Raw genomic sequence first — 26,247 nt, forward strand, 5'->3', positions numbered from 1 at the left:
GGTTATGTGTGGTTGTTGGATTTGAATGAAATAACAGAGGACAAAACCCCTTTGCATACTAAAGAACTGCTGTGCCACCGGCAGGTGAGCTAATGAAATATTCACAATGTTTTAAAGGGAGATAATAACAGCATTTCATATGTTTTGAGGATCATGTGAAATAGTGCACAGGAAGTTTTTAGCCCAGTGTCTGATATGTAGTGATGCTCAGTAAGAGGGAGCTGCTGGTGGCAGTGGGGTCATTGTTGGTGATCATTATCTTAAGAAGTCTGACGAAGACAGACAAGATGAACTTGCAGCCTGACTGTCCCCAGGGGCACTTTGTGCCTACAATTTGGTAGAAAGTTAGTAAATATTTCCATGAATCGATTAACTTGAAGTCAGGAAATGATAAACTCAGAGTAACACAAGCCGATTTGCATAGCAAATAAGCCGTTTACGCTGTGCCTGCATATCGATGAACGCGCTTAGCCCTTCACAACCACTCTGAGGAAGGGCCCAGCGTCCCCATTTGAGAGATGAGGAAAGCGAGGCTCAGTGACTTGCACATTGTTATCCCACCGAGAATGTAATCCAGCACCCACATTATCGCACTGTTACCCTAGGTATTCTTCCTCCCCCTGGTCCCCACTCTTGAACCCAAACTGCCCTCCACGCCATTTTCCCAGAGGAGCGTTGTGATGCTGGCTCCTGCCTTCCCAGGCTGCCGGCCTCCAGGCGCTGGAGTGCTGCGGGCACCATGCCACGCGTCGTGCAAGGTGGCCGCCCCGGGGGCGGGGGGCGGGGGGCAGCGGGCAGAGCATCTAAAGAGTATGTGGCTGAGTGAGGAGGGCCCAAGCGGCCGTTTGGAGCCCAGCCGCGTGCCCAGCAGCCCCTGAAGCGGTGCTTTCCCAGCTACAAACAAGCAGCTGTTGCTATGGTGAGAGCCTGGTTGTCTCCCTGCCCGGGGCCAGTTGCTCCAAATCCTTTTTAGTTTCTTCCCTTTCCACAGTGCATTTAGTTCCCAGTTCCTGGCCAAGGCCTGTGGTCTGCAAATAAAGATGTCAAACAGCTGCTGTGCCACTGAGCACACACATCCTGGGCCCCGTGCTGCCCCCTTCAAGGCTTCCTGCCTCGGGTCCCTTTTAGACGTGGGAGGGAAGCTGCCGCACTTACTAAGTTGTTTTGTGTTTCTCGTACTTGTACCCTCACCACGAGAAATAGACAGTCTTTGCCATTTTTAACGGCTGTATGTACTCATACGCTTCCCTGTTCTATCACTTTAGATTTTTTGACTTTTCGTTATTAAAAATAAAGCATATATATATATGTGTGTATATATATATATATATAAAATATGTATTTGCATATAGAACGTTAGAAATTTTTTTCAGATTCCATTCATGTGGTAATTTCCCAGTGGAGAGATTTGGGGGGTGAAAAAATGTTACGGACATTTGCATCCACTTGAATTCTTTTCACTGATGTACGAGCTTATCCATTTTACCATAGCTTTCTGGAGTCGAATATTGTAATTAAAAACGACAACATCAGATTTTGTTAACTACAATAACTGAATTATATCTTGTTTCCATTTGCATTTCTTCTGTGTCTGATGAATTTCCCAGGTTTGTTAACCAGATTTACTTCATCTTTTCTCAGGACTTCTTTTTTCTGCTTAAACTATTGGGATCTTAATGTTCTTATCAATTAGTATGGGATTTAGATAGCAGAGTGTCTGAGGTGTAGGAAATTCTAGAGGGTCATTAAATGACAGAGAAAGCTGGCTTCTCTGTATTCTATAATAATATTTAAGAATTTTGGGCTGTGAAATCAGACTACTCAGGATTCAATTTTGTCATTGCTAACTGAGCTGTGTATCCTGAACAAGTGATTCACTGCCCCAGTTTCCTCATCTGTGAAATGGGGATAATAATTGTATCTATTTCATGGGGCTGCTGTTAGGAATCAGCATGGTGCCTGAATAGTGTGAGGCTTTTGTCACCGTTACCGTTTCCCAGATCACTTCCTCATAGCTTTGGAATGTCTGTCCCCTTCTCCTTCGCCAGCCTCAGTTATCGGGCTGTCTCATTTTGTGTCCCTGCAGATCAGCCAAATGGCCGATGATACGGCAGCAGAGCTGGACAGGCATCTGGCAGCGAAGACCAAAGAACTCCTCGGATGAAAGCCCACCAGGGGCAGCAGTACTCCAGAGCCTGGTTTCTGGTGGAGCCTGTGGGTGGCACATTGGCACCCCTCTTCCCCGTCTACACCGAAGGCTGCCGTCTTGCAGTTGTCAGTGTTTGTGAGGCTCAGCCTTCCAGGCCTTCTGGTGGGGCACCCAGACTTGTTCCTTCTCTTCTTCCTGCTCCCTGTCCACCCCATTCTGCCCTGGCCCTCTGCCATGGGTGGCCCTCAGAGAGTATCTGTTGCTGACAGATGGCCTCTACTTTAGGCATTTGCCCTGATCATGACATTGCCAAGCAACTAGGACTATTGACAGGCTTAGCCCATCTGTTTCTCATCTTGGGAGCCTCCTTTTCAATTAGTCAGGCCCTGTCCCCAACTTTGAACTCTGGGCTGGTGTGGGCCTTCACCTGTGACTGGATCCCTTCGCCAGAGGCCTGTTCTTACGTAACAATAAAATCAAAATAAATTGTAAAGAATAACAACCACAAAGGAACGGGTAGAGTCAATCCGGATTAATGTTCCCTAAGGACCTTTACGGAAAGCCACCAGAACAATACTTTTGCCTCTGAGTCATCCTCACACATGCTTTTTTCTCTGCCTCGACCGTTCCTCTGCTGCTGACCTACCTGGCCAGTCCTGTTCATCCTTCACGTCCCTGCTTGGGTACCACTTGCTCCGGGAAGTCCTCCTCATTCCCCCAACCTAGGGCTCCTATTATTGGCTCTCAGGACTGTCTACTGCTTTGAATTGAACCTTTTTGATACTTAGTCTCTAGATCTTCATTTTCCTCAGATCTTGGCGTAATGTCTGGAACATAGTAGGCATCGAGATGTGTTGTGAATGAATTGCACAGAGTAGCCGCTCAACAAATACTGGCTTCTTTTCCCGTCCTTCCAATCATAACACCATCATTCTGTCATTTTCCACTCTTGCCTTGGCTTTGTCCTCAGCATTTACTTGGTGATGAGATACCTTTCCCCCAGGACCCGCCTGTTGTTGACAGACAAGTGGTTTGTTGTGGCTCATCTTTGGGTGCTGGGTTGTTAGGTTTTTTCTCCAGTAAACAATCGATTGATTCTCCATAATAATTAATCTTCCTTTCTTCCTTCTTTTTCCCTTTCCCTTCCCTTCCTTTCCTTTCTTGCTTTCCTTTCTCTCATTCATAATATAGCCGTCATGAGCTAGATGCAGTTCTAGGCAATATCTTTAATCTTCATGGTACACTTGCGAGATGTGTATTCTCTCCACTTTACAAATAGAAAAACTGAGAAAGGGGACTTGAGAGTATTGGGTAACTTGCCCAAAGTAATAAGCCTAGCAAGTGATAGAAGGTTCCATTCTTCACTGTCAGTCTCATTTTACCAAGAGGGAGGAGCTCAAAAGAGGTCAAGTTTCTTGCCGGGAGTTGTTACACAGCTAGCAAGTGGCAGAGCTGGGATTCAAACTGAGGCCTGATCTAAAGCTTGTGCTCTGCCCACGCATCCTGCAGCCTTCATAAACATTTATTGAGCACACTGTGTGTCAGGTGCTGTGCTACATGCTGGGAATGCAAAAATGGGTAAGGTGTGACCTCTGTCTTTGAGGGGTGCACGGCACACTGGACTGTCTCGGGTGGAAGGTAGGAAGTCCATTCCAGTTTTGTCTGCCTTTCGAGTGGCCCCCCTTGGGCAGCAGCCAGGCCTGGCCGCACTCCTTCGAAGCAGCACCCAGCTTCCCTTTGCTGTCTGACTCCTCTCATATTCCATCCCTTGCGGGAAGTCTGCTCTTCTCCCGCTGCTTGTACTAGTGGCGCACACTGTGCACAGCCAGTGGGGGTTCAAGGTCAGAATCGGGTCAAAAATGAAAGAAGCTAACACAGTCTCCTGCCCCGCTTACCTGTCCTCGGTCCAACCCCTCTCGCCAGCCCTGAGTGGCCATCACACGATCGGAAGTCAGCTGAGGGAAGAACAGGGATGGAAATAGCAATCGAGGAGCCTTTTTTGGGGTAAGCCACATGGCGGGGGCATTGCAGCAGCCTTTCGTGAGTGGCCGAAAGCCCCCACTCCTAGCAAATGTGCTTCTCAAAGATGCAGGATTTTTTAATAAACAGAGGAAATGATAAATTATGTTGTAACTCCACTCCAAAGGCATTTGGTTCTTAACAGCCAAATCCTCTGTAGTCTTTAAATAAACAAAAACTTATTTGGTGAACAGACAGGGTTGGAGGGGGGGGGAGGTTGGAAAATGAAAGATTTTCTGTACTTGGGTCCCACATGTCAACAATTTCTCTCCTGTGTGTATGTTGGCCAAAGCTGTATATCATGATAAATGAATAAAGGAAAACCTCCAGCCCAGGGCAGTCAGACGGCTCAGCAAATGGCTTTCAGCTGATTGCTCTATTTTAGCTGACATTTATCAAAGAGTTTCTCTGTTCCTCTGTGTCAGGGCTGCAGTGGTGGCAGGGGACGAGAACAGGACTACCTGTTTGGATCCGCTGAGTAATGAGTAATGCTGGAGCAGTGCTTTCTCCCTCTCCCCTTCCTTGAGCCTCTTTCTCTCAAAAGGAAAAGCTGGGCATGGAAATCCCTTCCCTTGCCAGAAGAATTAACCACCTCCTCTGTTCAGTTAAACTGCTTCCCAAGCCCATGAAAATGACAGGCCAAAGAGAAATTGAGAATTTTTGTCCTATTTATTTATTTTTTTCTTTTTTGCGTGTGCGTGTGTGTGTGTGTGTGTGTGTTGGAAATTACAAAAGAAACTGGGATGTAAAAAGTTAAAAGAGAAACTTCTTGTAAGTTCCTAATCTCACTCCCCTTTGACAATTAGATGTATATCCTTCTGGATCTTTCTCTATACGTACATAATTTTTTAACTTATTTTGAGAGAGAGAGAGAGTGCATGCACAAGCTGGGGAGGGGCAGAGAGAGGGAGAGAGCATCCTAAGCAGGCTCTGTGCTGTCAGCACAGCGTCCAACACAGGGCTCAATCCCATGAACCGTGAGACCATGACCTGAGCTGAAATGAAGACTTGGACGCTTAAACAACTGAGCCACCCAGGGACCCCCATACATAATTTTTAAAAACCAGGAAAGGGAACTATTCTGTTCAGACTCTGAAGCTTGCCATTTTTTTTTTTTTAGACCCAACAACACATCATGGCCATCTTTTCATAGGTGAACATAGAGTTCACTCCTTTTTCATTGCAATGCAGTATTCCATAATACAGGTATACCTGAACTGACTTCACTGTTACCCCCATGATATTTAAAAAAATCATTTCAAATGCATTGGAGGGTGTTTCTATTTAAAGGTGATGGGGGGGGGGCGCCTGGGTGGCTCAGTCGGTAAAGCATCCAACTTCAGCTCAGCTCATGATCTCGCAGTCTGTGAGTTCAAGCCCCACGTTGGGCTCTGTGCTGATAGCTCAGAGCCTGGAGCCTGTTTCAGATTCTGTGTCTCCCTCTCTCTCTGACCCTCCCCCGTTCATGCTCTGTCTCTCTCTGTCTCAAAAATAAATAAACGTTAAAAAAAATTTAAGATGATTTTTATTTGTTTTTTGAGGAAAAACAACCCCCATTCTAAGTTTATCTGTTTTGGTGAGTTTTACCTACCCTTCCTCAACCTCAGACTAACATTTATTGAATGCCTATTGTAGATGAGGTACCATGCTGGACACTTTACATGTGTTACTACATTTAAACTTTTGAACAATGCTAGCTGGTATATTATCTCTGTTTACGTAGGTGAAAACTAAGGTTCAGAATGGGCATTTAATTTGTCCAAGGTCACACAGCTCGCAAGTGCCAGAGTGAAGTCTGAAACTCAGATCTGACTTTGAAGTAGGTCCTTAATCCGTGCACTTCAGTTCATAAGTCTTCACCAAACACTTATTCGAAATTCACTCAGCACTGCTCTAGGCCCCAGAGGTGATAGAAGAGAAGCAGAAAACTCACTTTCATGAAAACAATTAGCTATTTCTAAGAAAGGCCCACGTTTAAAGCTGCATGGGACGTGGCACGTGGTAAACACTGAAGGGTTGGTAGCTCTAGGGGAGACAGTAAAGATTTATATTTACATAATTCTACCTCACCTGTTTGGCAGAGTCCTCTAGAACTTGGAAGAGAAGCAGTGAATGAGCAGAAAGACCACCAGCCGTGAATAATGGTAATAATGACGGTCATAGTATTGGTGGCACCAGTAACTGATACTGGCTGATACTTTTAGTTCTCTCTTTTTTTTTTTTATTAAAAATTTTTTTTTTTAGGGGCGCCTGGGTGGCGCAGTCGGTTAAGCGTCCGACTTCAGCCAGGTCACGATCTCGCGGTCCGTGAATTCGAGCCCCGCGTCAGGCTCTGGGCTGATGGCTCAGAGCCTGGAGCCTGTTTCCGATTCTGTGTCTCCCTCTCTCTCTGCCCCTCCCCCATTCATGCTCTGTCTCTCTCTGTCCCAAAAATAAATAAAAAACGTTGAAAAAAAATTTTTTTTACATTTATTTATTTTAAAGAGACAGAGTGAGACAAAGCGTGAGCGGGGGAGGGGCAGAGAGAGAAGGAGACACAGAATCCAAAGCAGGCTCCAGGTTCTGAGCAAGTGGTCAACACAGAGCCTGATGCAGGGCTCAAACCCACGAACTGTGAGACTGTGACCTGAGCCGAAGTCAGACGCTCAACCGACTGAGCCACCCAGGCGCCCTGATACTTTTAGTTTTCAAAGTGCTTCTATATCCTTTAATCCCACTGAAACCACTGAGTGAAGCTTTGCAGTTTCTTTTGCTCTAATATGTGGTCAGTTTCCGCGATGTGCATTAAAAGGAAGTGTCTCTGTTTGGGGGGTACAAAGTTTGATACGGACACAAGAAATGCAGTTCATAGATTATACTGTTTAGGTTTTCTGTATTATTTTTTTGGCCTTTTGATGCGTCTGGGACTGAAAGTCGTGTGTTTCAGTCTCCCGTTATTAGCATTTGTATTTCTTCTCGCAGTTCCCATAATTTCTGTGCTATCTGAATGCCCAGATGGCCTGGCTCTTCTGTCATCTTCATATATCATTCATTCATTGCTTGGGAGTCTGAGTTCTGTCTTGTCCTCTATCAAGATCACAGCCCCTGCTTGCTTTTCGTTTGTGTTTGCTTGCTGTGTCTTTCCTATTCCTTTATTTGTAGTCTTTCCAAATCACTGTTTTAGATTTAGATTTCTTAGAGTTGGGTTTTGTTCTATGAAGCATTCTGAAACTGCTTTTAAAAATTATCCTCATTTTTAATTGATAAGATACCCATAACATAAAATTTGCCACCTTAACCATTTTTGAGTATACAGTTCAGTAGTAGCATGTACGTTCACATCGTTGTGCAGTGTGGAGATCTCCAGAACCCTCTTCAACTTGCAGGACTGAAGCTCTCTACCCATTAAACAACTCGCTCTCCAGCCCCTGACAACCACTGTTCTACTTTCTGTCTCTACGAATTTGACTACTCTGAGTACCTGATAAAGTGAAATCCTACAGTATTTGACCTTTTGTGTCTGGCTTATTTCACTCAGCACAATGTCCTCAAGGTTCATCCACATTGTAGCAGCTGTCAGAATTTCCTTTCTTTTTCAGGCTGAATAGTGTTCCATTGTATATATAGTAAAAACCTGGGATTGTGAGCAACCTGTTCTGTGAGTGTTCCACAAGACGAGCAAACATTTCTAATAAATTTTAACTTGATAAACGAGCGATGTCTTGTAATACGAGTGGTACGCGATGCTGAATGTCACATGATCACAACTGAGCCAAGGGTTCTTGAAATTCGCTTTTCTCTACAAGTGCTTTGGAATATAAGCATGTTTCTGGAACAAATTATGCTTGCAGACCAAGGTTTTATATACAGTAAACCCTTGATCTACAAGCATAAAAGAAACTCCTTTTCTTTCAGTAGGGGACCTTAACTCATTCACACTTACTGATAATACTGAAATGTTCAGTAGAACCCTACACTTACCCTTTGTTTGCATGCAGTATTAACACTGGGTGATTTGGTGTCTAAACCCTTGGCAGATTAGGGTCTGGGTGTTAGGTTGGGGAGAAGGGTTGCTTCTTCAGAGAGGAGGCTCACTGCTTGCCGAATGAACAAATAAATGACGATCCCTGTCTCCTATATTCCTTTGTTCTGGTCTTTGTTTTAATTCATCACGTGCTGTTGGGTTAACTCACCCTGAGACGTAGCCTTCATTACACCACACCTCTGCTCCACACCCATCAACGGCGCCCTGTTGCCTGCTGAATTGTGTACAGACTTCACCCGGGCAAGCAGTAACTTCTGCCGTCTAAACCTCTGTATCTCTGCAGTGGTGATGCACCTCTCACAGCCACCCTAAGGCAACTCGTGCTTAAGCTCAGTGGAATTATTACCTTTTCTTAAGTTTTGTGCCGCTTTCTTCCTCCGCCATGTCTTGTCTTAGGCTGTTTGCCTGCTATGCGCACCCTTAGGTCACTGCCCCACCCAACAGGCACATTTTGTCCAGCCTTCACAGCTCTTGGTCCCACATCCTTGCACCAACTCATTCATTTCTCTATCTTGATGTTTCTCCTGATCCCTAAATGTGTGTATGCCTGTTGACCTGCGTATGTCTCAAGCACCACAGACTCAACCGGCCCCATCTGGAATACGTGTCCCCGCCAGACCCACTCACTGTCCTGTGTTGTCTCTGGGAAATGCCTTCGCTATCCCCCCAGGTGCCAAGCCAAGACATTGGGAGCCACCTGTGCCTCCCTCTCCCTCACACTCTCATCCAAGAAGTCACCAAGTCCCATCAGTTCTGTCTTCAAAGTGCACATCGCCGAGTGGTGCGTACCGGGAACAGAAGTGTCAAATGTTTCAGGCTGGCCTAGCCTGGCCTTCCTCAGAGGCAGAACACCACCAGCCCTAGATAAGCCTTGTGTGAATGAATCCCTGGGAAGAAAGTTCCTTGTTCTTTTAACTCTTTGCATTCCCTGACTAGCACAGAGCTTGGCTCAGAGCAGCTGTTAAGGAAATGTTTGTCCAATTGTAATGGGCCTGCCTGGCCTTGAATACAAATGAAGTCAATTTCCATCAATAACCCAAAGTTTCTCTAATTACTCTCACCTGCTTGCTCAGACCTCCAACCTCATCTGCTGAGTCGGCCTCCAGAGTTTCTGGGCATCTAGAGGCTGCCTCCCATGGTGTCCATGGTCATTGGTGTCTACCCTGTGCCTCTCCTGCCCAGGCTCCCCCTCGCCAGCCTCTGCAGCCATCAAAGCCACTTGGAGCTTCGCCTTTGCTCCTGTGGGCAGTGTGGGTGTCCGGGACCAGAGTGCCGGTTCCTGGGCTTGGGGTGCCCGAGCCAGCTAGGTGGGGTCCTCTTCAGAGGCAGGGGAAGGTCTTCCCAGTCCCAGCCCCCCCCCCCCGTGGCCCCTGCAAAGCAGCCTTGCTGGGGTTTAAAGCCCTCAGGCCTCCCACCACTGTGGCTCTTTCTCAGGCCGGTAGAACCCCTGACGTGTGGCTCACAGCTGGTGGCTGGGTGCACGTGCCTTCTCTCCCTAACAGGCTCTAGCCTCAGCCCATGTTGCCCCCTCTTTGCAATAAGAATAATAGTGGCTAACAAGTCCTGGGCCTCTGCTATGTGTGAGGCGACCCTAGAAGGCTAGTTATTATTTTGCTCATTTTACAAATGAGGAAAGCGAAGCACAGAGGAGGCGAAATTGTTCAGAGGCCCCCAAGACCAAAGGAAGGCATGAAGTGCAGGGGGCCTGGTGTCTGACCCCCAGCCGGGCAGCTTCAGTAACTTATTTCAGGGAAGAGACCAGAGGGGCTCGAGTGGCCAACGAGTCCTGTCCCAGCTTTCCCCTTTGTGCCCGCGGTAAAGGTGTCTCCACTTCCCCAGGGGGCGCAAGGAGGGGCTTGCTCAAGCAAGATCCGTGGTTTCCAACGGGGCTGGGCCCCCAAAATATCTTCACCCATCTGAGGCAGAATAAGTAAAATAAAGGCAATGTTGGGGCGCCTGGGTGGCGCAGTCGGTTAAGCGTCCGACTTCAGCTCAGGTCACGATCTCGCGGTCCGTGAGTTCCAGCCCCGCGTCAGGCTCCGGGCTGATGGCTCGGAGCCTGGAGCCTGTTTCCGATTCTGTGTCTCCCTCTCTGTCTGCCCCTCCCCCGTTCATGCTCTGTCTCTCTCTGTCTCAAAAATAAATAAACGTTAAAAAAAAATTTAAAAAAATAAAGGCAATGTTGCAAATGTTTACGTAAAATTAATTCCTTTGGACTATTGCATATTGTTAGATCTTGCTCTTCCTACTTCTGCTTTCGGTGTTAAAATGTTCTATTATGGAAGGATAAGAAGTTGGTGAGTCTTTAAAAAAATTTCCCATTTAGAAAGAATAACAGTCACTTTCTGCTGATCCCCTCCATTTTATTATTTTTAACTTTACAGATGCATGAATCCCAAAGTCTGGTAGCTGTGGGACCTCACGCCTACTGCCGCCACTGACCTCCTGAGGCTGTCATCCAAGGGAAGCTGGAGCTGTAACCAGGGAGCGAGGCAACAGAGGGAAGCGGTTTGACCTGTGTGGGTGTCAGGGACCCAGTGGGTGAGCAAGCGATGGGGCAGGGGTTAGAAACAGGACAATAGTCAATCAGGAGGGTTCAGAGACCCACAAGGAGGAGGGACGGATAGGGAGAGGTGAGTCAGAGAGAGGAGAGGGAGACAGAGACAGAGGCAATGAAGAGACAGAGACACAACATGAAGGCCAGAGGGAGGGAGAAAGAGGCAGAATCAGAGAGACAAAGACACACACACACACACACATGCACGCGTGCACACACGTGCACATACACATACAGGCACAGAGTCCGCAGGTAGTGACAGAGAGATGGAGATAGTCAGAAAGAAACAGAGGGTGAGAGTGAGACTGTCATCCCAAAGAGATATTCTGAGACACCTAGAAGGAGAGACACTGAGATAGAGACAGAGACACAGAGGGAGATCAATACACGCGAAGAGAGAACACGACAGAAATCCAGGGGGAGAAACACAGAGGCAGTTAAGACAGGAAGAAAGGAAGGAAAGAGAGAAGAGAAAGAGAGAGAGAGAAAGAACAGAACAGAAAACCAGGAGGAGACACATGTAGCCAGAGCTGGAGACTGAGTGAGGCAGAGGGAGGCGTGGGGGGAGAGCGAGCTATTGAGCTGGTGGCCGCACAGCCCCCCAGACGGCCGGCCAGCCCCGTGTGTGCAGGGTGTGGGTGGAGGAAGAGACTGCACCAGCCCGGGCCAGGGCTGCAGGGACCAGATAAGGACGCCTGCCAAAGGAAAGCGGGGAAGGAAAGACGTTTACAAATCCCCCCGGGGGGAGAAAGCCAGGGAGGCTGCCCCAGGCCTAGAGAACAATGGGTACTTGACTTCAGTGGGTCATTAATGAGACAATTAATGGAAAGAGTAACAGAGGCCTCCCCAGGGAGGACTCCGAGGGTGGATGAGTGGAATTATTGTGGAGGGCGGTTCTAAGGTCGGGGGGTGGGGGGTCTGTCCCCACACTCCCAGATGTCCAGCATGCCAGTGGCAGATTCCTGGTCTGGGGCTTGGGGCCTCCCTCAGCTCTCCACGCATGCCCTGTGCTCCCTCCACCCTGGACCCTTGCCAGCCCCCCTTTCCTATTCCCGTGCCTTTGCTGCTGCCGCTTCCTCTACCTGGAATGTCATCCCTTGATTATCTCCATCTATGGAAACCCTGCCCACTCCAGGGGTAAATAAGCGTGGCACATCCATAGATGCCCTGCCGAGGCAGAGCCACATGTTTGAATAAGAAGAGAGCCCCAGAAACATAATGGGCTGTGGAAAAAGCAGGCAGAGTCAGAGATACGGTGTGACGCCCCTTACGTAAACTAGGAGGACACAAAATAATTTTTGAAATTTATTCCTGATTCCATTTTGCATTATACATTCATTTTTTTAAGGGAGGGTTGTGAAGAGATTCTTAACCAAATTCATAATGGTGATTGCCACTGGGGATTGGGGGAAAAGCTTAAAGGTACCCGAAAGACATCTCATATATGTGGATAGAAATGAAAACTTGACCAAGTGTTAAAATTTGGGGTTGTGAAAATAGGAGTGGTTGTTCCTTTGTTCTCTGGTTTTGTTTTAAATTTTTTTTTTCCAGAGAGAGACATCTTAGCTCTCCCCTAGACCCAGCTGAAGGCCATTCCTGCAGGAAGCCTTCCAGGAATCTATCCACCAATCAGATGTGGTCTCCCTTTTCCCTGGCATCAGTCTCTGAAGGCTCAAAGCGCTTTCCTTCTTGTGTTTCCCTTTGTGATGTTCATAGACTGTCTTCCCCACTGGACAGGAGCCCCTGGAGGACAGGGACTTCCAGCCCCAGGCCGGCTCAGAGCCCGTGCCCAGGGGTGTCTGTGAGACTGAACCTAGCTCTCCCATCCACCACCGTGGGAGGCAAACCACCAAGGCTCTGATGACATCTTAGATCCAATACCCACAAATCAATTTTGGGGAGAGAGGGGTGGGCTCCTGAAATTCAAAGCATTCCTTCTAGAATGGGGATCTGGGGAGGGGGCAGCTGCTACTCAGAAATGTTTAGGAGGTCTTGTTTGCTGTGACCAGAAAATAACCTGGTCCTAGTTAACTAGTGTCTGTAGCACCATGGCTAAGAAAACCCAACGTAGTCCCAGCTAGTTCCCCCTCCCTAGTGAGGTAGAGAGGCATTTAGCTCCTCCCACTCAAATCTACCTGTTAAAAGAATCCCTATTCCACTGGCCCCCAGTGAATGCCAGTTGCTGGTAAAATGGAGCCGTTGTAGAGGTGGAAGGAGGGAGAAGGACCAAGTGCTCGCCCACCCATCCAGGCAGGCGTGGCCCGACCCTAACAGCAGAGCCCATCTCCTGAGCACTTCGAACTCCAGGCTCTGCCCTGAGATACAGTATCTAATCTGATTCTCACAGAGCGCCTGCTCCTCCAAGTTGGACTCAGAAAGTCTAAAGGACTTTCTCGATGGCCCTTAAATGGTGAAACTGGGACTCTAGTCTGACCTGGTTGGTAGGTGGAGGGGATGTCTCTGGTGTGGGCGGTGGGGCTGCAGAGCTCTCCTTACTTCTAGGCCACTCCCCCCTCCCCGCCCTTTCTGTTTGTTTTTCAAGGTAGTTTCCTGGACTCTGTTGTACAGGGGTCTAGGGTGGCCAGAAGCCCTGGAGGACACTAGTGTGCCAGTGCCCTTACCCCCACAGGAAGGAGTCAATAGCTGGGAGGAGACTGAGGCACAGAGAGGGAAGAATGCATCTCTTAACCGCAGAACACATGAGTGGTAGCGCTGGGACTTGAACTCAGATTTCCTGCCTCTGGCTCCCCTGGCTGTCCGTGTAGCAGGGCAGACCTCTCCACAGGATTTTCAGTCTGCTGGGCTTTGTGGTATCATAATGTCGTCGTGGGACATAAGACTACAGAGTTTGGGGAACAGGGAGAGAACTTAGAGATTGTCTCCTTCGGCTCCCTGTTTGCAGTGATGGGGAATTTAAGCCCCAAAGAAAGCAAATGACTCACAAGGCCTTTTTGATGTCAGGAAGTCCAGGCCAAAAAAAGCAGCCTCATGATCCACAGAATCCCTTGGATTCTCAGAAGCTATTGACTCCAACGTTAGAACGCATTTTCATAATAGGTGACTTGGGGGGCGCCTGGGTGGCTTAGTCAGTTAAGCGTCTGACTTCAGCTCAGGTCGTGATCTCACGGTTCATGTGTTCAAGCCCTGCATCAGGCTCTGTACTGACAGCTCGAAGCCTGGAGCCTGCTTCGGATTCTGTGTCTCCCTCTCTCTCTGCCTCTCCCCTGCTCATGCGCTGTCTCTCTCTTTCAAAAATAAATAAACGTTAAAAAAAAAATAAAAGGAAATAGTAGGTAACTTGGTAGGCAAACCCAGAGCAGATTGGAAATTATAAATTAGAATGTGGGGAAAGGCAGCTTACACTCAGATGTCTGCTGAATGCTGAATGCCTGCCTGCCTGCATGGATGAATGAAGGAATGAATGAATGAATGGCTGCCCTCACCTGGTTTCCCTTCCTCTGCTCCATCTCTTGCTGTCAGATGAATCATCTTAAAATAGCCTTTGTCATGACTTGGACTTGCTCAAAAGCCCCTGAGATCTCTTCATTCCCTCCCTGAAGAGCATCCCAACCGGTCTCTATTCCTCCATAACGGCCCCTCTGACCCGTCCTCTATATGGTGACAAAATGCAAATCAGGCTGCTCCTCTTCAGAGGCTCCAGGTCACCTCCAGGAAAAAGCCCCACATTCTTACCACAAGGTCTTAACTGCAAGGTTTGACTTGGACCGTCCTTTCAACCGCATCTCACGCAAGGCTGTCCCTTGCTCTGGTTCCAGGAGGCTCTGGCTCTTTCTCAGGTTCCCATAGATGCGGTCATTTCAGGGACTGTACGTGCCATTCCCTCCTCCTGGGGCACTCCAGACCACCCCCCCCCCCCCCCCCCCCGCCTGGCTGGCTTCTATCCACCCTTTAGCTCTCGACCTAATCTCACTGCTTTTTGGCAGCGTTCCCTGACCTCCCCAGCTTGGGTCCATACCCTCCGCCTGCTGTTCCTGCAGTCACTGGACTGAATGGGATACCACAGTGTCCCATTTGGTTATATGTAAACGTCTTCAGTGTCTGCCTCCTGCCCAGACTGTGAGCTCCGAGGGGGCAGGGGCTGTGTTGTTCATCAAGGTACTGTGCACCCAACAAGTATTTGCTGAATGATTGAGTCAATATGTTTGGCTACCCACTGAAATTGATTTATTCATGCCACATTTATTGAGCATCTACTAAGTGTCAAGCCTGGCTCTCCACATTCCACAGTGGTAAACAAACTACCGTTGAGTCCCTGCCCTCATGGAGCTCACAGTCTGCTTGGAAGAGGCAGACATTAAAACGCTGAAGAAATAACACAATGCCAGGCATAGCTAACTGCTATGAAGGAAAACAAAGCAGGGGTAAGGGTGGAGCACTGTGTGTGTGTGTGTGTGTGTGTGTGTGTGTGTGTGTTTGGTGGAAGTTGCCAGTGTAGACGGAGCAGTCAGGGAATGCCTCTTGGAGGAGGTGGCATTTCAGAGATGAACCAGGGCTCCTGAGAAATACAGCCTCTCTCCCCTACTTGGGCTGGCTGGACCCCAGGTGTGTCCAGGTGTGACAGTCCCAGATATGCAAACCCTCCGTGCCTCCCAGGGCAGGAGCCAGGAACCCAGATGGGGCCTTTGGTGAGGCTTCTGAAGCGGGTGTGAAAGCCCAAAGCCGCTCTCCACAACAGCCGTGATTGGGCTTTTTCTGCGTGGCGATTGCTTTGTGCACGGAGGACTCGGCTGATTGTGGCCGGTCGATTGGCACCCACAGACCACGGCCGCCGGGGTTTACCTCGCACCCCCAGCGCCTCGGCGGGCCGTGTGCAGCGCGCCAGCCCAATCTCGCCTCCTATATTCAGAGTTGATTAGACGCTATTTCTGCCTGGATTTTCAGAAGGCTCAAGAGCTTTTTTAATCACTACAGTGGCTCATTACGGTTTTGCAGTGACACTCATGTCCTTCAGTTCTCTTCTCAGATTAGATTCTATAGTCAGATGAATATTGGATGATTTCATTACATACAAATGCAATCAACAGTTTTGCATAAATTTCTTCTCTTTTCTTGAGTTTCAATTGACCCCAGCACCCGTGGTGGCAGGCACGATCCACATGCAAATGAGCTGGGTTTGCAGCCGGAGAGGGGCCGGGAGGAGGCGGGCACTTGCACCAGCCCGGGGAGGGAGCAGGCCTTGATTGCTCAGGCTTTGGGAGAGGGGCCCTGGCAGAGGGGGGTGCCGCCCAGGGGGCAGCTTCTATGGCTGAGGCAGGGCATCTCCGTTCAGGATGGTGTTCCTGCAGGTGAACCAGACGCAGGGATGCTCAGGGTCAGGCAGGCTTTCTGGGCAGGGAATGGAATGTGGAGTGACAACCCCCGCAGCTAGGCCCAGAGCAGTGTCTTGGGACCGTGGCTCCTTAACAACTGGTGTGGATGTATTTCAAGATTTCAACAACTGCTAGGGCCTTACTGGAGCATTTGTGCTGAATGTTAGCTCTGACCCAGCAAATGCTATTGTTTTATTGTTATTATTATTATTATTATTGCCCTCATAGTCATCATCGTGGGCTTGAACTATGTATGGCCAGCAGGACTCAAAAGCCAGCCAAGGCAGGTAGGAAAGTTGGGAGGCTGGGCAGCTGCCCTTCACCATTTTCTCGATTTCTTGCCTTCTTTTTTGGGTGGAGAGGCGGTATGTTCTCAGAATTGGGCCTCAGAAAGCTCCTGATCCTTCCTGTATATGGTGACAGAATCCTTTCTACCACATTCCTGTGAACAGGTATAGAAGCTCTTGCTTGTTCTCCCCTGGGGATGAGGAGCTCCCTCCCTGAAGAGAGCCTCTTCCTGCTTTCTCAGCTCCTTGCTGACCAGGTGCTGTCCATGAGCATGAACCTCCCCATCCCTGACCCTGTGCTCTGGGCCCAGAGCCCACCTCTGCTCCCTTGTGTCACTCTCTGAGGCCAGCATTTGGGACCGTGCTATGCTGAGTCACCTTTCCTAGGGCTGGTCTTCTCAATTCCTGCAGCTTTTCCCAGGAGGTAGCCTCCAGCCTCACATCTGGGTCTGTCTTCAATACCAGGCACGAGGCTGGAGGGTATGGGGGAAGTAAGCTGTGTGTGGTCACGGGACCCAGGGCTGACAGCTATGCACCTCACGGTGGGGGGCGGTGTGGGGGGGTGGAAAGGATCCCGATGGAGACATTAGACCTGAGGGGCTGTAGGACAGGGGTCTGTGCAGCCCAAACCTCATTTCCTTCAAGCGGTTCTTTACTAAAGCTCCCCATGTAAACAGAGAGTGGAGATCAGGGACCCAGACAGAGACACATGGATGCACAAGTAGTCAGGGACCCATCGGGGATGTGACTCAAGCTCCAGTCATCATCATGGACACAGCCGAAGCCCGAGGTGAACAGAGCCACAGCCATGGGTATGAAGAGACACAGCTGTGCTGCCACCACCCCAGGCTCAGGCCCCTGCCCATCACTGACCTCAGCTCCCTAGACTGGGGTCATAGACGTCCGGGAATCTGAACGGAAGCAGGGGTACCTGGTATTGCTCCCATGCTGCCGGTGGGACCACTGAGGTCCAGAGAGGGAAAGGTGGGACTGAGAGCCACGCAGCATGGATGCTGGGGCCTCCTGGTGCAGACCCTGAGGACCATTCTGCTTTCTGCTTCCTCGCAGCCTCCCCAGGCTCCTCTCCCTGCTTACATCTCTGTGCTTTTCCGTCCCCCGTCTCTCCCGCCTCTATCCCTGAGTCTGTCTGTCTCTGTCCCTTCCTCTCCTTTCTCTCTCTCTCTCTCTGCACCTTGCTCTCCCCCTTCCCTCTCCCCATCTCTCCGTGACCGACTGCCAGTTCTCTCTGCCAGCTGACTCTTACCCCCAGCTGCCTGAGGTACCAGAGCTGGCCTCTGTCTGGGATTGGTAGATCTGAGACCACAGGGCCGCCTCACTTAGAGCTGTGGCCCCTGGAAGGAGGAGCTGGGGCTGGGGGTGGGCTTCTGAACTTTCTGGAGCCTTCCTGCCGTGGCCATTCCTTTTCCTGTTCTGGTCAAGGAGAGCAGGAAAGCAGCCACCACAGACCTACTCTCACACTGGCCTGGAAAAGCGGGGCTGGGAGGTGGGCGGGGTGGAAGAGGATTTCCATTGACTCCTCATGCGGACTGGGATGATCCCCACAAGATCTGGTCGTGGAGCTGGGTCCAGACCTGCTGCCGTGTGTGGCAGGCTCCCCACACGGAAGCTCGCCTCCTGCTCATCTCCCTGTAGAAGCTGTTCCCAGAAACCCAATCAAAATCTGGTCCCCACCCCCTTCCCACCTCCTCTGCTTTCCCTACTCAGCTCTCACTCACCCCAGCACATGCAGGCCAGAGAGGAAAGAGCTGGGCTTCAGAGGCTGGCAGGTCTTTGCCACATGCTAGCTGGGTCATCTCAGGAAGGTGACAGAACCTCTCTGAGCCCAGTTTCCTCCTCTGCAAAATGCAGTTAACACTCCTTCCCTTGCAAGGCTGGCATGAGTAAGTTACATGAAAGTACCCGGTGCAGACTGGGCATGAAGTAGACATCCAGTAAAGCATTTGTTGCGAATGAATGAATGCGTGAATAGCGAATGAACAGTGGAATTTAGACATGCACAAGTGGGGCACGGAGAAGGATTGCCTGGTGTCAGGAATGGCACAAGCAAGGGCATGGAGAGGAAAGAGGGAGCCATGAGTGCTTAGTACACAAAGACGAGATCCAGAATCCCAAAGGGAAGTCTTAGCAGATGAGGTGAGAGAGCCTGGCAGGCTCAGAGCTGGGTATTTTGTTGTTGTTGTTGTTTTGTTTTAATTGAATATCCCTTGTAGCAGGGAAAGTAGTGATCAAAGGACAGGAACTTACTGAGTGTCAACCATGCACAGGCAGCTAAGGAGTAGTTGTAGCAGCAGCTCCCAGGAGGAGAGGCCCCGGACTGAAGCATTTACAAGCATGATCTCATTTCGTCTTACAACGACCCTGTAAGAGAGGTGCCATTATTATTATTATTCCCACATTGCAGATGAGAAAACGGAGATCTGGAGAAGTGAAATGAGTGTCTGAAGTCAGATTCAGCCAAGACTTGAGCCCTGGTCTAGTCTGGCTCCAAAGCTGATTTTCAGTCCCCTTCCAAAGGGAGGACCCGTCCCTGCTCCCCCCATCTCTGGGCAGGTGAGTCCCTGTGAATGAATAACTTAAAATACTTGGTTAGTGAAGGAGAGTAGAGAGGGCATGGTCGGAAGGCCCAAATATCAAGAATATAGAAGCTTTGCTCAGATGGATCAGGGAAGGCTTCCTGGAGGGGGCTGGACACAGAGGCAGAGAGCAGGCAGAGGAGGCAGAAGTGAGCCCTGCGGGGGATGGTGGTGGGGTGGGGGCTGTCACCCAGAATGACACTGGGGCACCGTGGCTTTGCTGCCAGACAGCCTGGGCTAGGGCTCTTGACCTGGATCAGCTTTTTATTGGGGTCCCTCTCCTCGGTCCTACCTGGCCCACCTGTGCTTCCTTCTTGCCTTCTAAGAGTGGGAAGGACAGGTTTCTGGTGACTGCAGACCTGAGCCCCATTCCCACCTGTTATTCTTTTGCTGCAGGACTTTGACCAAGATGATTTCCTCTTCCCATACTTACCTTCCCCACCTGCAAAATGGGACTGATAACGCTCACAAGCTGGCTGAGCGGAAAGTCAGAGGCCACCAGAACTAGCACAGGGTGACGGTCAGAGCAAGTGCTGAGCAGTGTTGGCTCCCTCTCCCTTCCTGGGACCCCTTTATCTCTCAAGACAGGCTCAGACCCCTGTTTCGGAGCACAAACAACCGACAAACAGGATGTTTGCTGCTGCGGTCAGACTGCAAAACCAGGCTGCCTGACTCCATCTTGCTGTGTGATCTCGAGCAAATCACTTAGCCTAACTCTACGGTTTTCTGACCTGCAAAATGAGGATTCAGAGTCCCTTATCTAAAAGCTGTGAAGTCAGATGGTTTCAGAGCTTGTCTGAGTTTAAAGTCTAATAGAGAATGTGGGGTCTGGGGCATGTCTTATAATCAGACTCATTCATTTTTTTTTTTTTTCCAACAAAACATGAATGTTCACACCAGGCAGTGAAATGAAGAACAAAAATAGCTTCTGCTTGGTTCAAGTCCCTTTTGGCACAAACCTACATGACACCTTCTGGCCACTGAAGCTTTGAGGATTCCAGTATTGTGGAGACGGGATGGTAGGCCTAGGGTATCTACCTCATCATGGGACTGCCATGTGGATAAAATGGGTTCCTACACACAGGTCACTCAGAACCACACAGCGAGTACTTAAAGCGTTCGCACGTGCTATTCGAGAGGTCCCTCCGAAGCCCTCCCACGGCTCCCACGGCTCCAGGGTGAAGCACCAACAATTCCAAACAAGACCCTTTATGACTGGAGCCCCGGTGACCTGCATCCTCGGTCTTACCTCTGCCCTGCACACCCGAAACTTGAACTTCATTGTCTTTTTCCAGTTTCTGAGACACGCCAGGTGCTCTCTCTGCAGGCTCTTACACTTGCTGTGCTTTCTGCTTGAAATGCCTCCATCCCTAACTACCTCCCTCCTTTTCTTTAAAGTTTATTTGTTTAAGTAATCTCTACACCCAACGTGGGGCATGAACCCATGACCCTCAGATCGAGAGTCTCGTGCTCTTTTGACTGAGCCAGCCAGCTCCCCCTAAACTTTTATTTAAGTTTTATTTATTTATCTTTTAGTAAATCTCTACACCCAACATGGGGCTCGAACTCATGACCCCAAGGTCGAGAGTCTCATGCTCCTCGCCCCAGCCCAACCCCCTTTCTTAACTCCCGTTTCCTCCTGTAGGTCTCCAGCCCTCTTCTGAGCATAAACCAAGCACTAGGAAAACTGCTGGGCTTCCCCTCTAGACTGTGATGTCTGGGAAAGCCGTGGCCGCATGCACATTCTTTTCTGGCGTACTGTCATTATTGGAATGAACGAACATCCTCACCCGTCAATGGCTTTGCCATTAGCTCAGGGATTGAACACGTTTGTTGAATGAATAAATGAAACAAGGAAGATCACTCTCCCATTTGCACCCCAGGAAAAGATTCTTAGACTGCCCTCCCCTCCCTCTTTCTTCAAATCCCTTAAGTGAGTTTTTGAAAAGGGACCTAGTCCAGGCAGGGAGCCAGTAGGGGGACTTCTGGGATTGGGATGGCAGGGCCTGGGGGAGGTGGCTTCAGTCTATTAGGCAGAAACTACTTGTCCTGGGTTGGTAGAGGCCTCTGGAGTCTGGGGAACAGAGGGTGGAGTGAAGGAGGCCTCCAGCACTCCGGAGCAATTGCTATAAAATAAACTCCATAATCAGGTAAATGCATTCGTGCGGGGGGATGGTTCCCGTGCAGCTGCGGACGTCCAGGCCGGAGGGGACCTGTCTAATCTCAAAGTAATGAAAACGTGGGTCCAATTACGATGGACGGCCGAGGCTTGGGCCATGGCCGGAGTTTGGGAGCTGGGCCTCTGGCAGCGGAATTAGAACATTTAAGCTGTCAGGCTGAATCCGGGAGAGGCCTGATTACCTGGTCCGCGAAGGGGCCGCTTTGGTTTGGTGTCGACTATAATTTCCTGGCCGCCAGCCGTGAAGCCACGGGCCACCTTCTCTCCCCTGCTATGGGGGTCCAGGCCTTGTCTTTCTGACCTCCACCCACCCCCAGACTGGCCCAGAGGGGTTGACCTGGGCCTCCCAAGCTGCGCACGTGGGGCAGAAACAGGTACCTGAGTGACACAGTCTGGTTATGTGTAACACGGGTTAAGGAAAGTGTGTACAGCGGCCGTATGCGAATGACACATACATAGGTACACGTGGTACGGATATACTGAGTGTCTGTAGATGATGTAAGACATGTCTACGTGGATTGTATGCAGCTGGTTTAGCGATGAGGTGTGCGAGTAAGTCGTGTACTTGGGCTGTATGTACAGGATATGGGCATGTGAGCGTGTACACAGGTTGTATGCGGTGTGTGTTCACAGTTGTGCGTGCCGGTCTGTAAGTACCATGAGAGCAGGGAGCAAGTCTGTCATGCTAACTGCTATACCCCCAGCACCTAGATGGGTGCCTGGCTTGGTGGGTAGATATTGATTGTATGAATGTTGAATCAAGTCATATCTATACAGTGGATGCATGTATTAAAGGAAGGAGCATGTGGAATCTGCATGGATATGTTGTGCGTGTGTGCATGCGTGTGTGTGTGTGTGTGTGTGTGTGTGTGTGTGTGTGTGTGTTACCTGTCTCTCTTGTATAACATGGAAGCATGAGAAGTGGAATTGCGTCAAAGGCCTGAACTGTGTGGTCACACAGACCTGTGCTCGCGTCTTGCCTCCTCCACTTGTAGATTGTGTGACCTCGGGCAAGTCACTTAACTTCTCTCAGCCTGACTGTACTCATCTATAAGATGGATAATAGTAGTCACAGGTAACATTTGTTGAGCACTTACTATGTGCCTGGTATTGTGCTCTATATGCTTCTCAACAATTATTATCTTACTGACTTTTCACAGTAACCCTTGAGGTAAGGACGACTATTGCCTGCCCCCATTTTCAGATGGGGAAACTGAAGCTCACAGAGGTTAGACAGTGGGGAAGCCAGGACTCAACCCAGGCATTCTGATCGCAGTGTGAGCTTTTAACTGCTAGGCTAAACGGCTAGTACCTGTTGCAGAGAGTTGCCTGAAGGATTGAATAAGATAATCCGAGCGCCTATGCCTATGTCTGGCACATAGTAAGTACTGTGTAAATGTTATTGTTATTATTTGCACATGGTACATGTAGATGGGATGTATCAAGTAGGTACAAGGGAATATGCAGGAGGTGTGCACGTAGTATAGCTGTACGAGAGAGGCATGTGTAGGTGTGTTTGTGGGTGTGTAGAGTGTAGGGACACATCTACTCAAGATTTATGGTACATATACTTGGGTATATGCACATAATGAACACAATACATGTAAATAAATGTATTATGATGCACGATATTGACAAATGTTTTATGAAATTAGAAAAAACATACACTCGAGGTATGTGATATGTATGACCCGACATAGGGTATGACCCTATGTATGACCCTATGTATATGTGTGACCCTACATATGTATGACCCTATGTATGACCCTACATAGGGCTCTTCACATTGGGGTGCTCTGTGAATTGAAAAATATATGTAAATGAGGGTGATGACAGGTATCCGAGGTGCAGGCCTGGCCATACATGGGCACATGTGCACACAGCATAGCACATTCGTGTCCGTATAGATGTGGTACATATACTAGATATAGATATACATGCAGTGGATATATATACGGTACATACACAACACATTGCATGTGGTCTGGCAGGTGCACATGTATGTGAAGGGCTTATGCATGGGGTGTATACAGGCACATTGATGTAAACAGTGTATATGTTTGTGTAATGCATATATTTGTGTAATGCATATACATCCTTTTGAGATATATATGTTTGTGATTTATGTCCTGTGTGTCTTTGCTCAAATGTCACTTCAGTTAAAATATCCATAACCACTTTTATTTGAATTTTTATTTAAATTCTAGTTAACATACAGCGCAATATTGGTTTCAAGAGTAGAATTCAGTGGTTCATCACTTACATACAAACCCCCAGCGCTTATTATCACTAGGGCCCTCCTTAATACCTGTCACCTTTCTAGCCCATCCCCACCCACCTCCCTCCATCAACCCTCAGTTTGTTCTCTATTGTTAAGAGTCTTTTAAGGCTTGTTTCCCTCCCTCTCTTCTCCCCTTCCTGTATGTTCATCTGTTTTGTTTCTTAAATTCCACAGGTGAGTGGAATCATACGGTGTTTGTCTTTCTCTGACTTTTCTCGCTTAGCATAATACACTCTAGCTCCATCCACGTCATTGCAAATGGCCAGATTTCATTCTTTTTGATGGCTGAGTAATATTCCATTGCATATTCCATTCCATCTTTATTCATAATTCATTATTCATTTATTGTTTGATGGACATTTGGGCTCTTTCCACAGTTTGGCTGTTGTTGATAATGCTGCTGTAAACATTGGGGCACATATACCCCTTTGAATCTGTATTTTTGTATCCTTTGGGTAAATACCTAGTAATGCAATTGCTAGATCTAGGGTAGTTCTTCTATTTTTAACTTTCTGAGGAATCTCCATACTGTTTTCCAGAGTGGCTGCACCAGTTTGCATTCCCACCAACAGTGCATGACGGTTGCCCTTTCTCAGCATCCTCCCCAACGCAGTTGTTTCCTGTGTTGTTAATTTTAGCCCTTCTGGCAGGTGTGAGGTGGTATCTCATCGTCATAACCGCCTTATTTAAAATAGACCTGATTTCCCATACCAGTCAGTACCTTCTTTATTTTGTCTAAAAAAGTATCACTTTTAAATATAGTGTGTGATTCGGGAATTCATGGTGTTTTCTCCCTCACTAGACCATAAGCGTCAGGAGACCAAGGGCTTTTTTTTCAGTTCTGTTGACTGCTGAATCCCCAGTGCCTCGCGCAGGGCGCGGCAGGTTGGAGATGTCCAACCACGAATGAATCAACAAGTGGACGTCTGCGCGCCTGCAGTGCGGCCGGGTGGGAGCCGGTGGGGCCGTGCGCGAGGTGGAGCTGAGACCTAGGCGCAGAGCACAGCCTGGCGATCGCGACCTAGGGGAGGGCCACCAACCTCAGGCCTGCGTGCGCACGCACACGCCGGCTGAAGCTGTGCGCTCGCGCTCGGTGCACGTGGTGCACGTGTAATTGACGGACGCACACCAGCTGCCGCTGGGCCAGCGCCCGCTCACCTCCGGCCCTGCCCGTGGCTCTGCCCGTCCCCTGCTGTCTCCTGGGGCGCGACCCCGTGTACCGGCGCGGTGGGCCCAGGCTCCGGCCCATTTCCCGGCGGCCGCAGGGCGGGGAGCGGGAGCTGGGCTGCGGCGGGGCCGGGCGGCAGGAAGCGGCGCATTGTTCGCGGGCCGCAGCCCCGGGCAGGGAGTTCCCGGCCCCGCACGGACATAAAAGGAGAGAGCAGCGCCCGCGGAACGGCCGGCCGGCCAGCGGCCCCGCGCTCCGCTGACCCCGGCATCCGCTCTGGGCCCTCAGCCCGGGAGAGAGGAACGCGCCCCGCCCTTGCGGCTGGCCAGCCCGGGTTCGAATCCCGGCTCGCCGCCTCCCGAGCCTGCCTTTCCTCCGGGTACATTAAACGGAGCCGCTGGAAGCCCACCTCCGTCCCCGCCTCATTCAGTTTGCTTGCCCCGCTAAAAACCCAACCTTGTGCCGCAGTCCCTCGAGGAGAAAAGGTACATTAGTGAAACCCAGGTTGCAGGGGGGAATGCTTTACCTAATAAAGGAAACTTGCCGGTGTAGCTTGGGCGACACCCCTTTGTGCACATGGGTCTGCCCAGGCTTGGAGCCCCAAGGAGACCCTCTTCCGGGTGGAACTTTGCAGGCGCCAGTGTGGGTGGGGGAAACTGAGGGAAGAGGGAAGCCGTGCTCAGGGTCATCAACCACCAAAACCGTATCAAGCAGACTTTACAAATCCAGAGTCTTTCTCTCTGTGCTTAGAAGTATGGCCATTTTTGTGGTTGTTCACTATAAAAGTGATCTAGTGAACACCGCTCCTGGGTGTATCTTTTTGAACCGGCTTTATGCTTGTTATTCGTTTGACCCTCACATTCCCTCTGAAGGGGGGGCATGAGTTAACTGAGGCCCAGAGGTACAAGTACCTTGCCCAAGCAAGTTGGGGAAGGTTGGAGATGGGGGTGGGGTGCCCCTGGTCTGTTTTATCTGTTAATCCCAGCAACTCTGGCACCATAATTTTGGGTGGGGATGTATTTGCAGGAGGGTTAAGATCTAATCAGGGCAGGAAAAAGTAAGGGATTAGCAACCCCACCCCATTCCAGCCCACCCCAGCCCAGCCCACAGCCCTGAGCTTTGCCCTCCAGACTTGGACTGTGCTCTTGCCTCATTGGGAAGGAAAAGGTGGAATTGTCACCATTTCCATAGGAGCCCAGAGAGGTTAAGTGACTTGCACCAGGTCACACAGCAAATGGCTAGGAAGCCAAGGCCGTCCACCACAGCCAGACCTCTCCTTCCAGGGAGAACCCCCTCCCTGAATCCTGACATTTTGGGGACCTGTCTTGGGGTGCACCACTGGGCCAGGAGATTCTGATTACCGAGAAACGGCCTTCCCTCCACCCCTGCCCCCGCCCGGCCCTGGAACCCTACACCAGGGGTAATTGACATCAGATGCGGCTGTGACCCAAGGAATGCTCCCTAGGAACCTGGAAGCATTTATTGTCTGGAAGAGAATCCAGGGCCCTCTCTAGGCTGCCCTCCCTCCCTGGCTGTCTCCTCCCCAGGCGGCCAAAGGTGGATAGGGGCCCTGAGGAGCCTCTGGTGCTGCCCCGGGGTGAGTGCAGCCGGCCTTGATGAATACAACTGCTGAAAGCACCTTCCTGGCTTTCTCCTTCC

The 26,247-nt window shown here is 49.8% G+C and overlaps 1 protein-coding gene across 8 annotated transcripts in view; it reads left to right on the plus strand.

The window, feature by feature from the left end:
* MRRF (mitochondrial ribosome recycling factor) overlaps nt 1–22,768 on the plus strand; it is a 72,168-nt gene extending 49,400 nt beyond the window's left edge. For 3 of the 8 annotated variants that reach the window (XM_086683930.1, XM_086683932.1, XM_086683931.1), the window contains exon 7: nt 8,863–9,054. In XM_086683930.1, the coding sequence (XP_086540056.1) occupies nt 8,863–9,018 (156 nt within the window). In that variant the 3' untranslated portion in view covers nt 9,019–9,054. Of the gene's footprint in view, nt 1–2,086; nt 4,526–6,249; nt 6,389–8,862; nt 10,155–10,576 lie in introns of those variants that run through there. The other 5 variants (XM_086683925.1, XM_086683924.1, XM_086683926.1 and 2 more) reach the window with 5 other exon arrangements.
* Nucleotides 22,769–26,247: the final 3,479 nt, after the last annotated feature.

This window comes from Puma concolor, chromosome D4 (genome assembly GCF_028749965.1).
Source record: "Puma concolor isolate L17-30 chromosome D4, mPumCon1.1.hap2, whole genome shotgun sequence".
Taxonomy (NCBI): domain Eukaryota; kingdom Metazoa; phylum Chordata; class Mammalia; order Carnivora; family Felidae; genus Puma; species Puma concolor.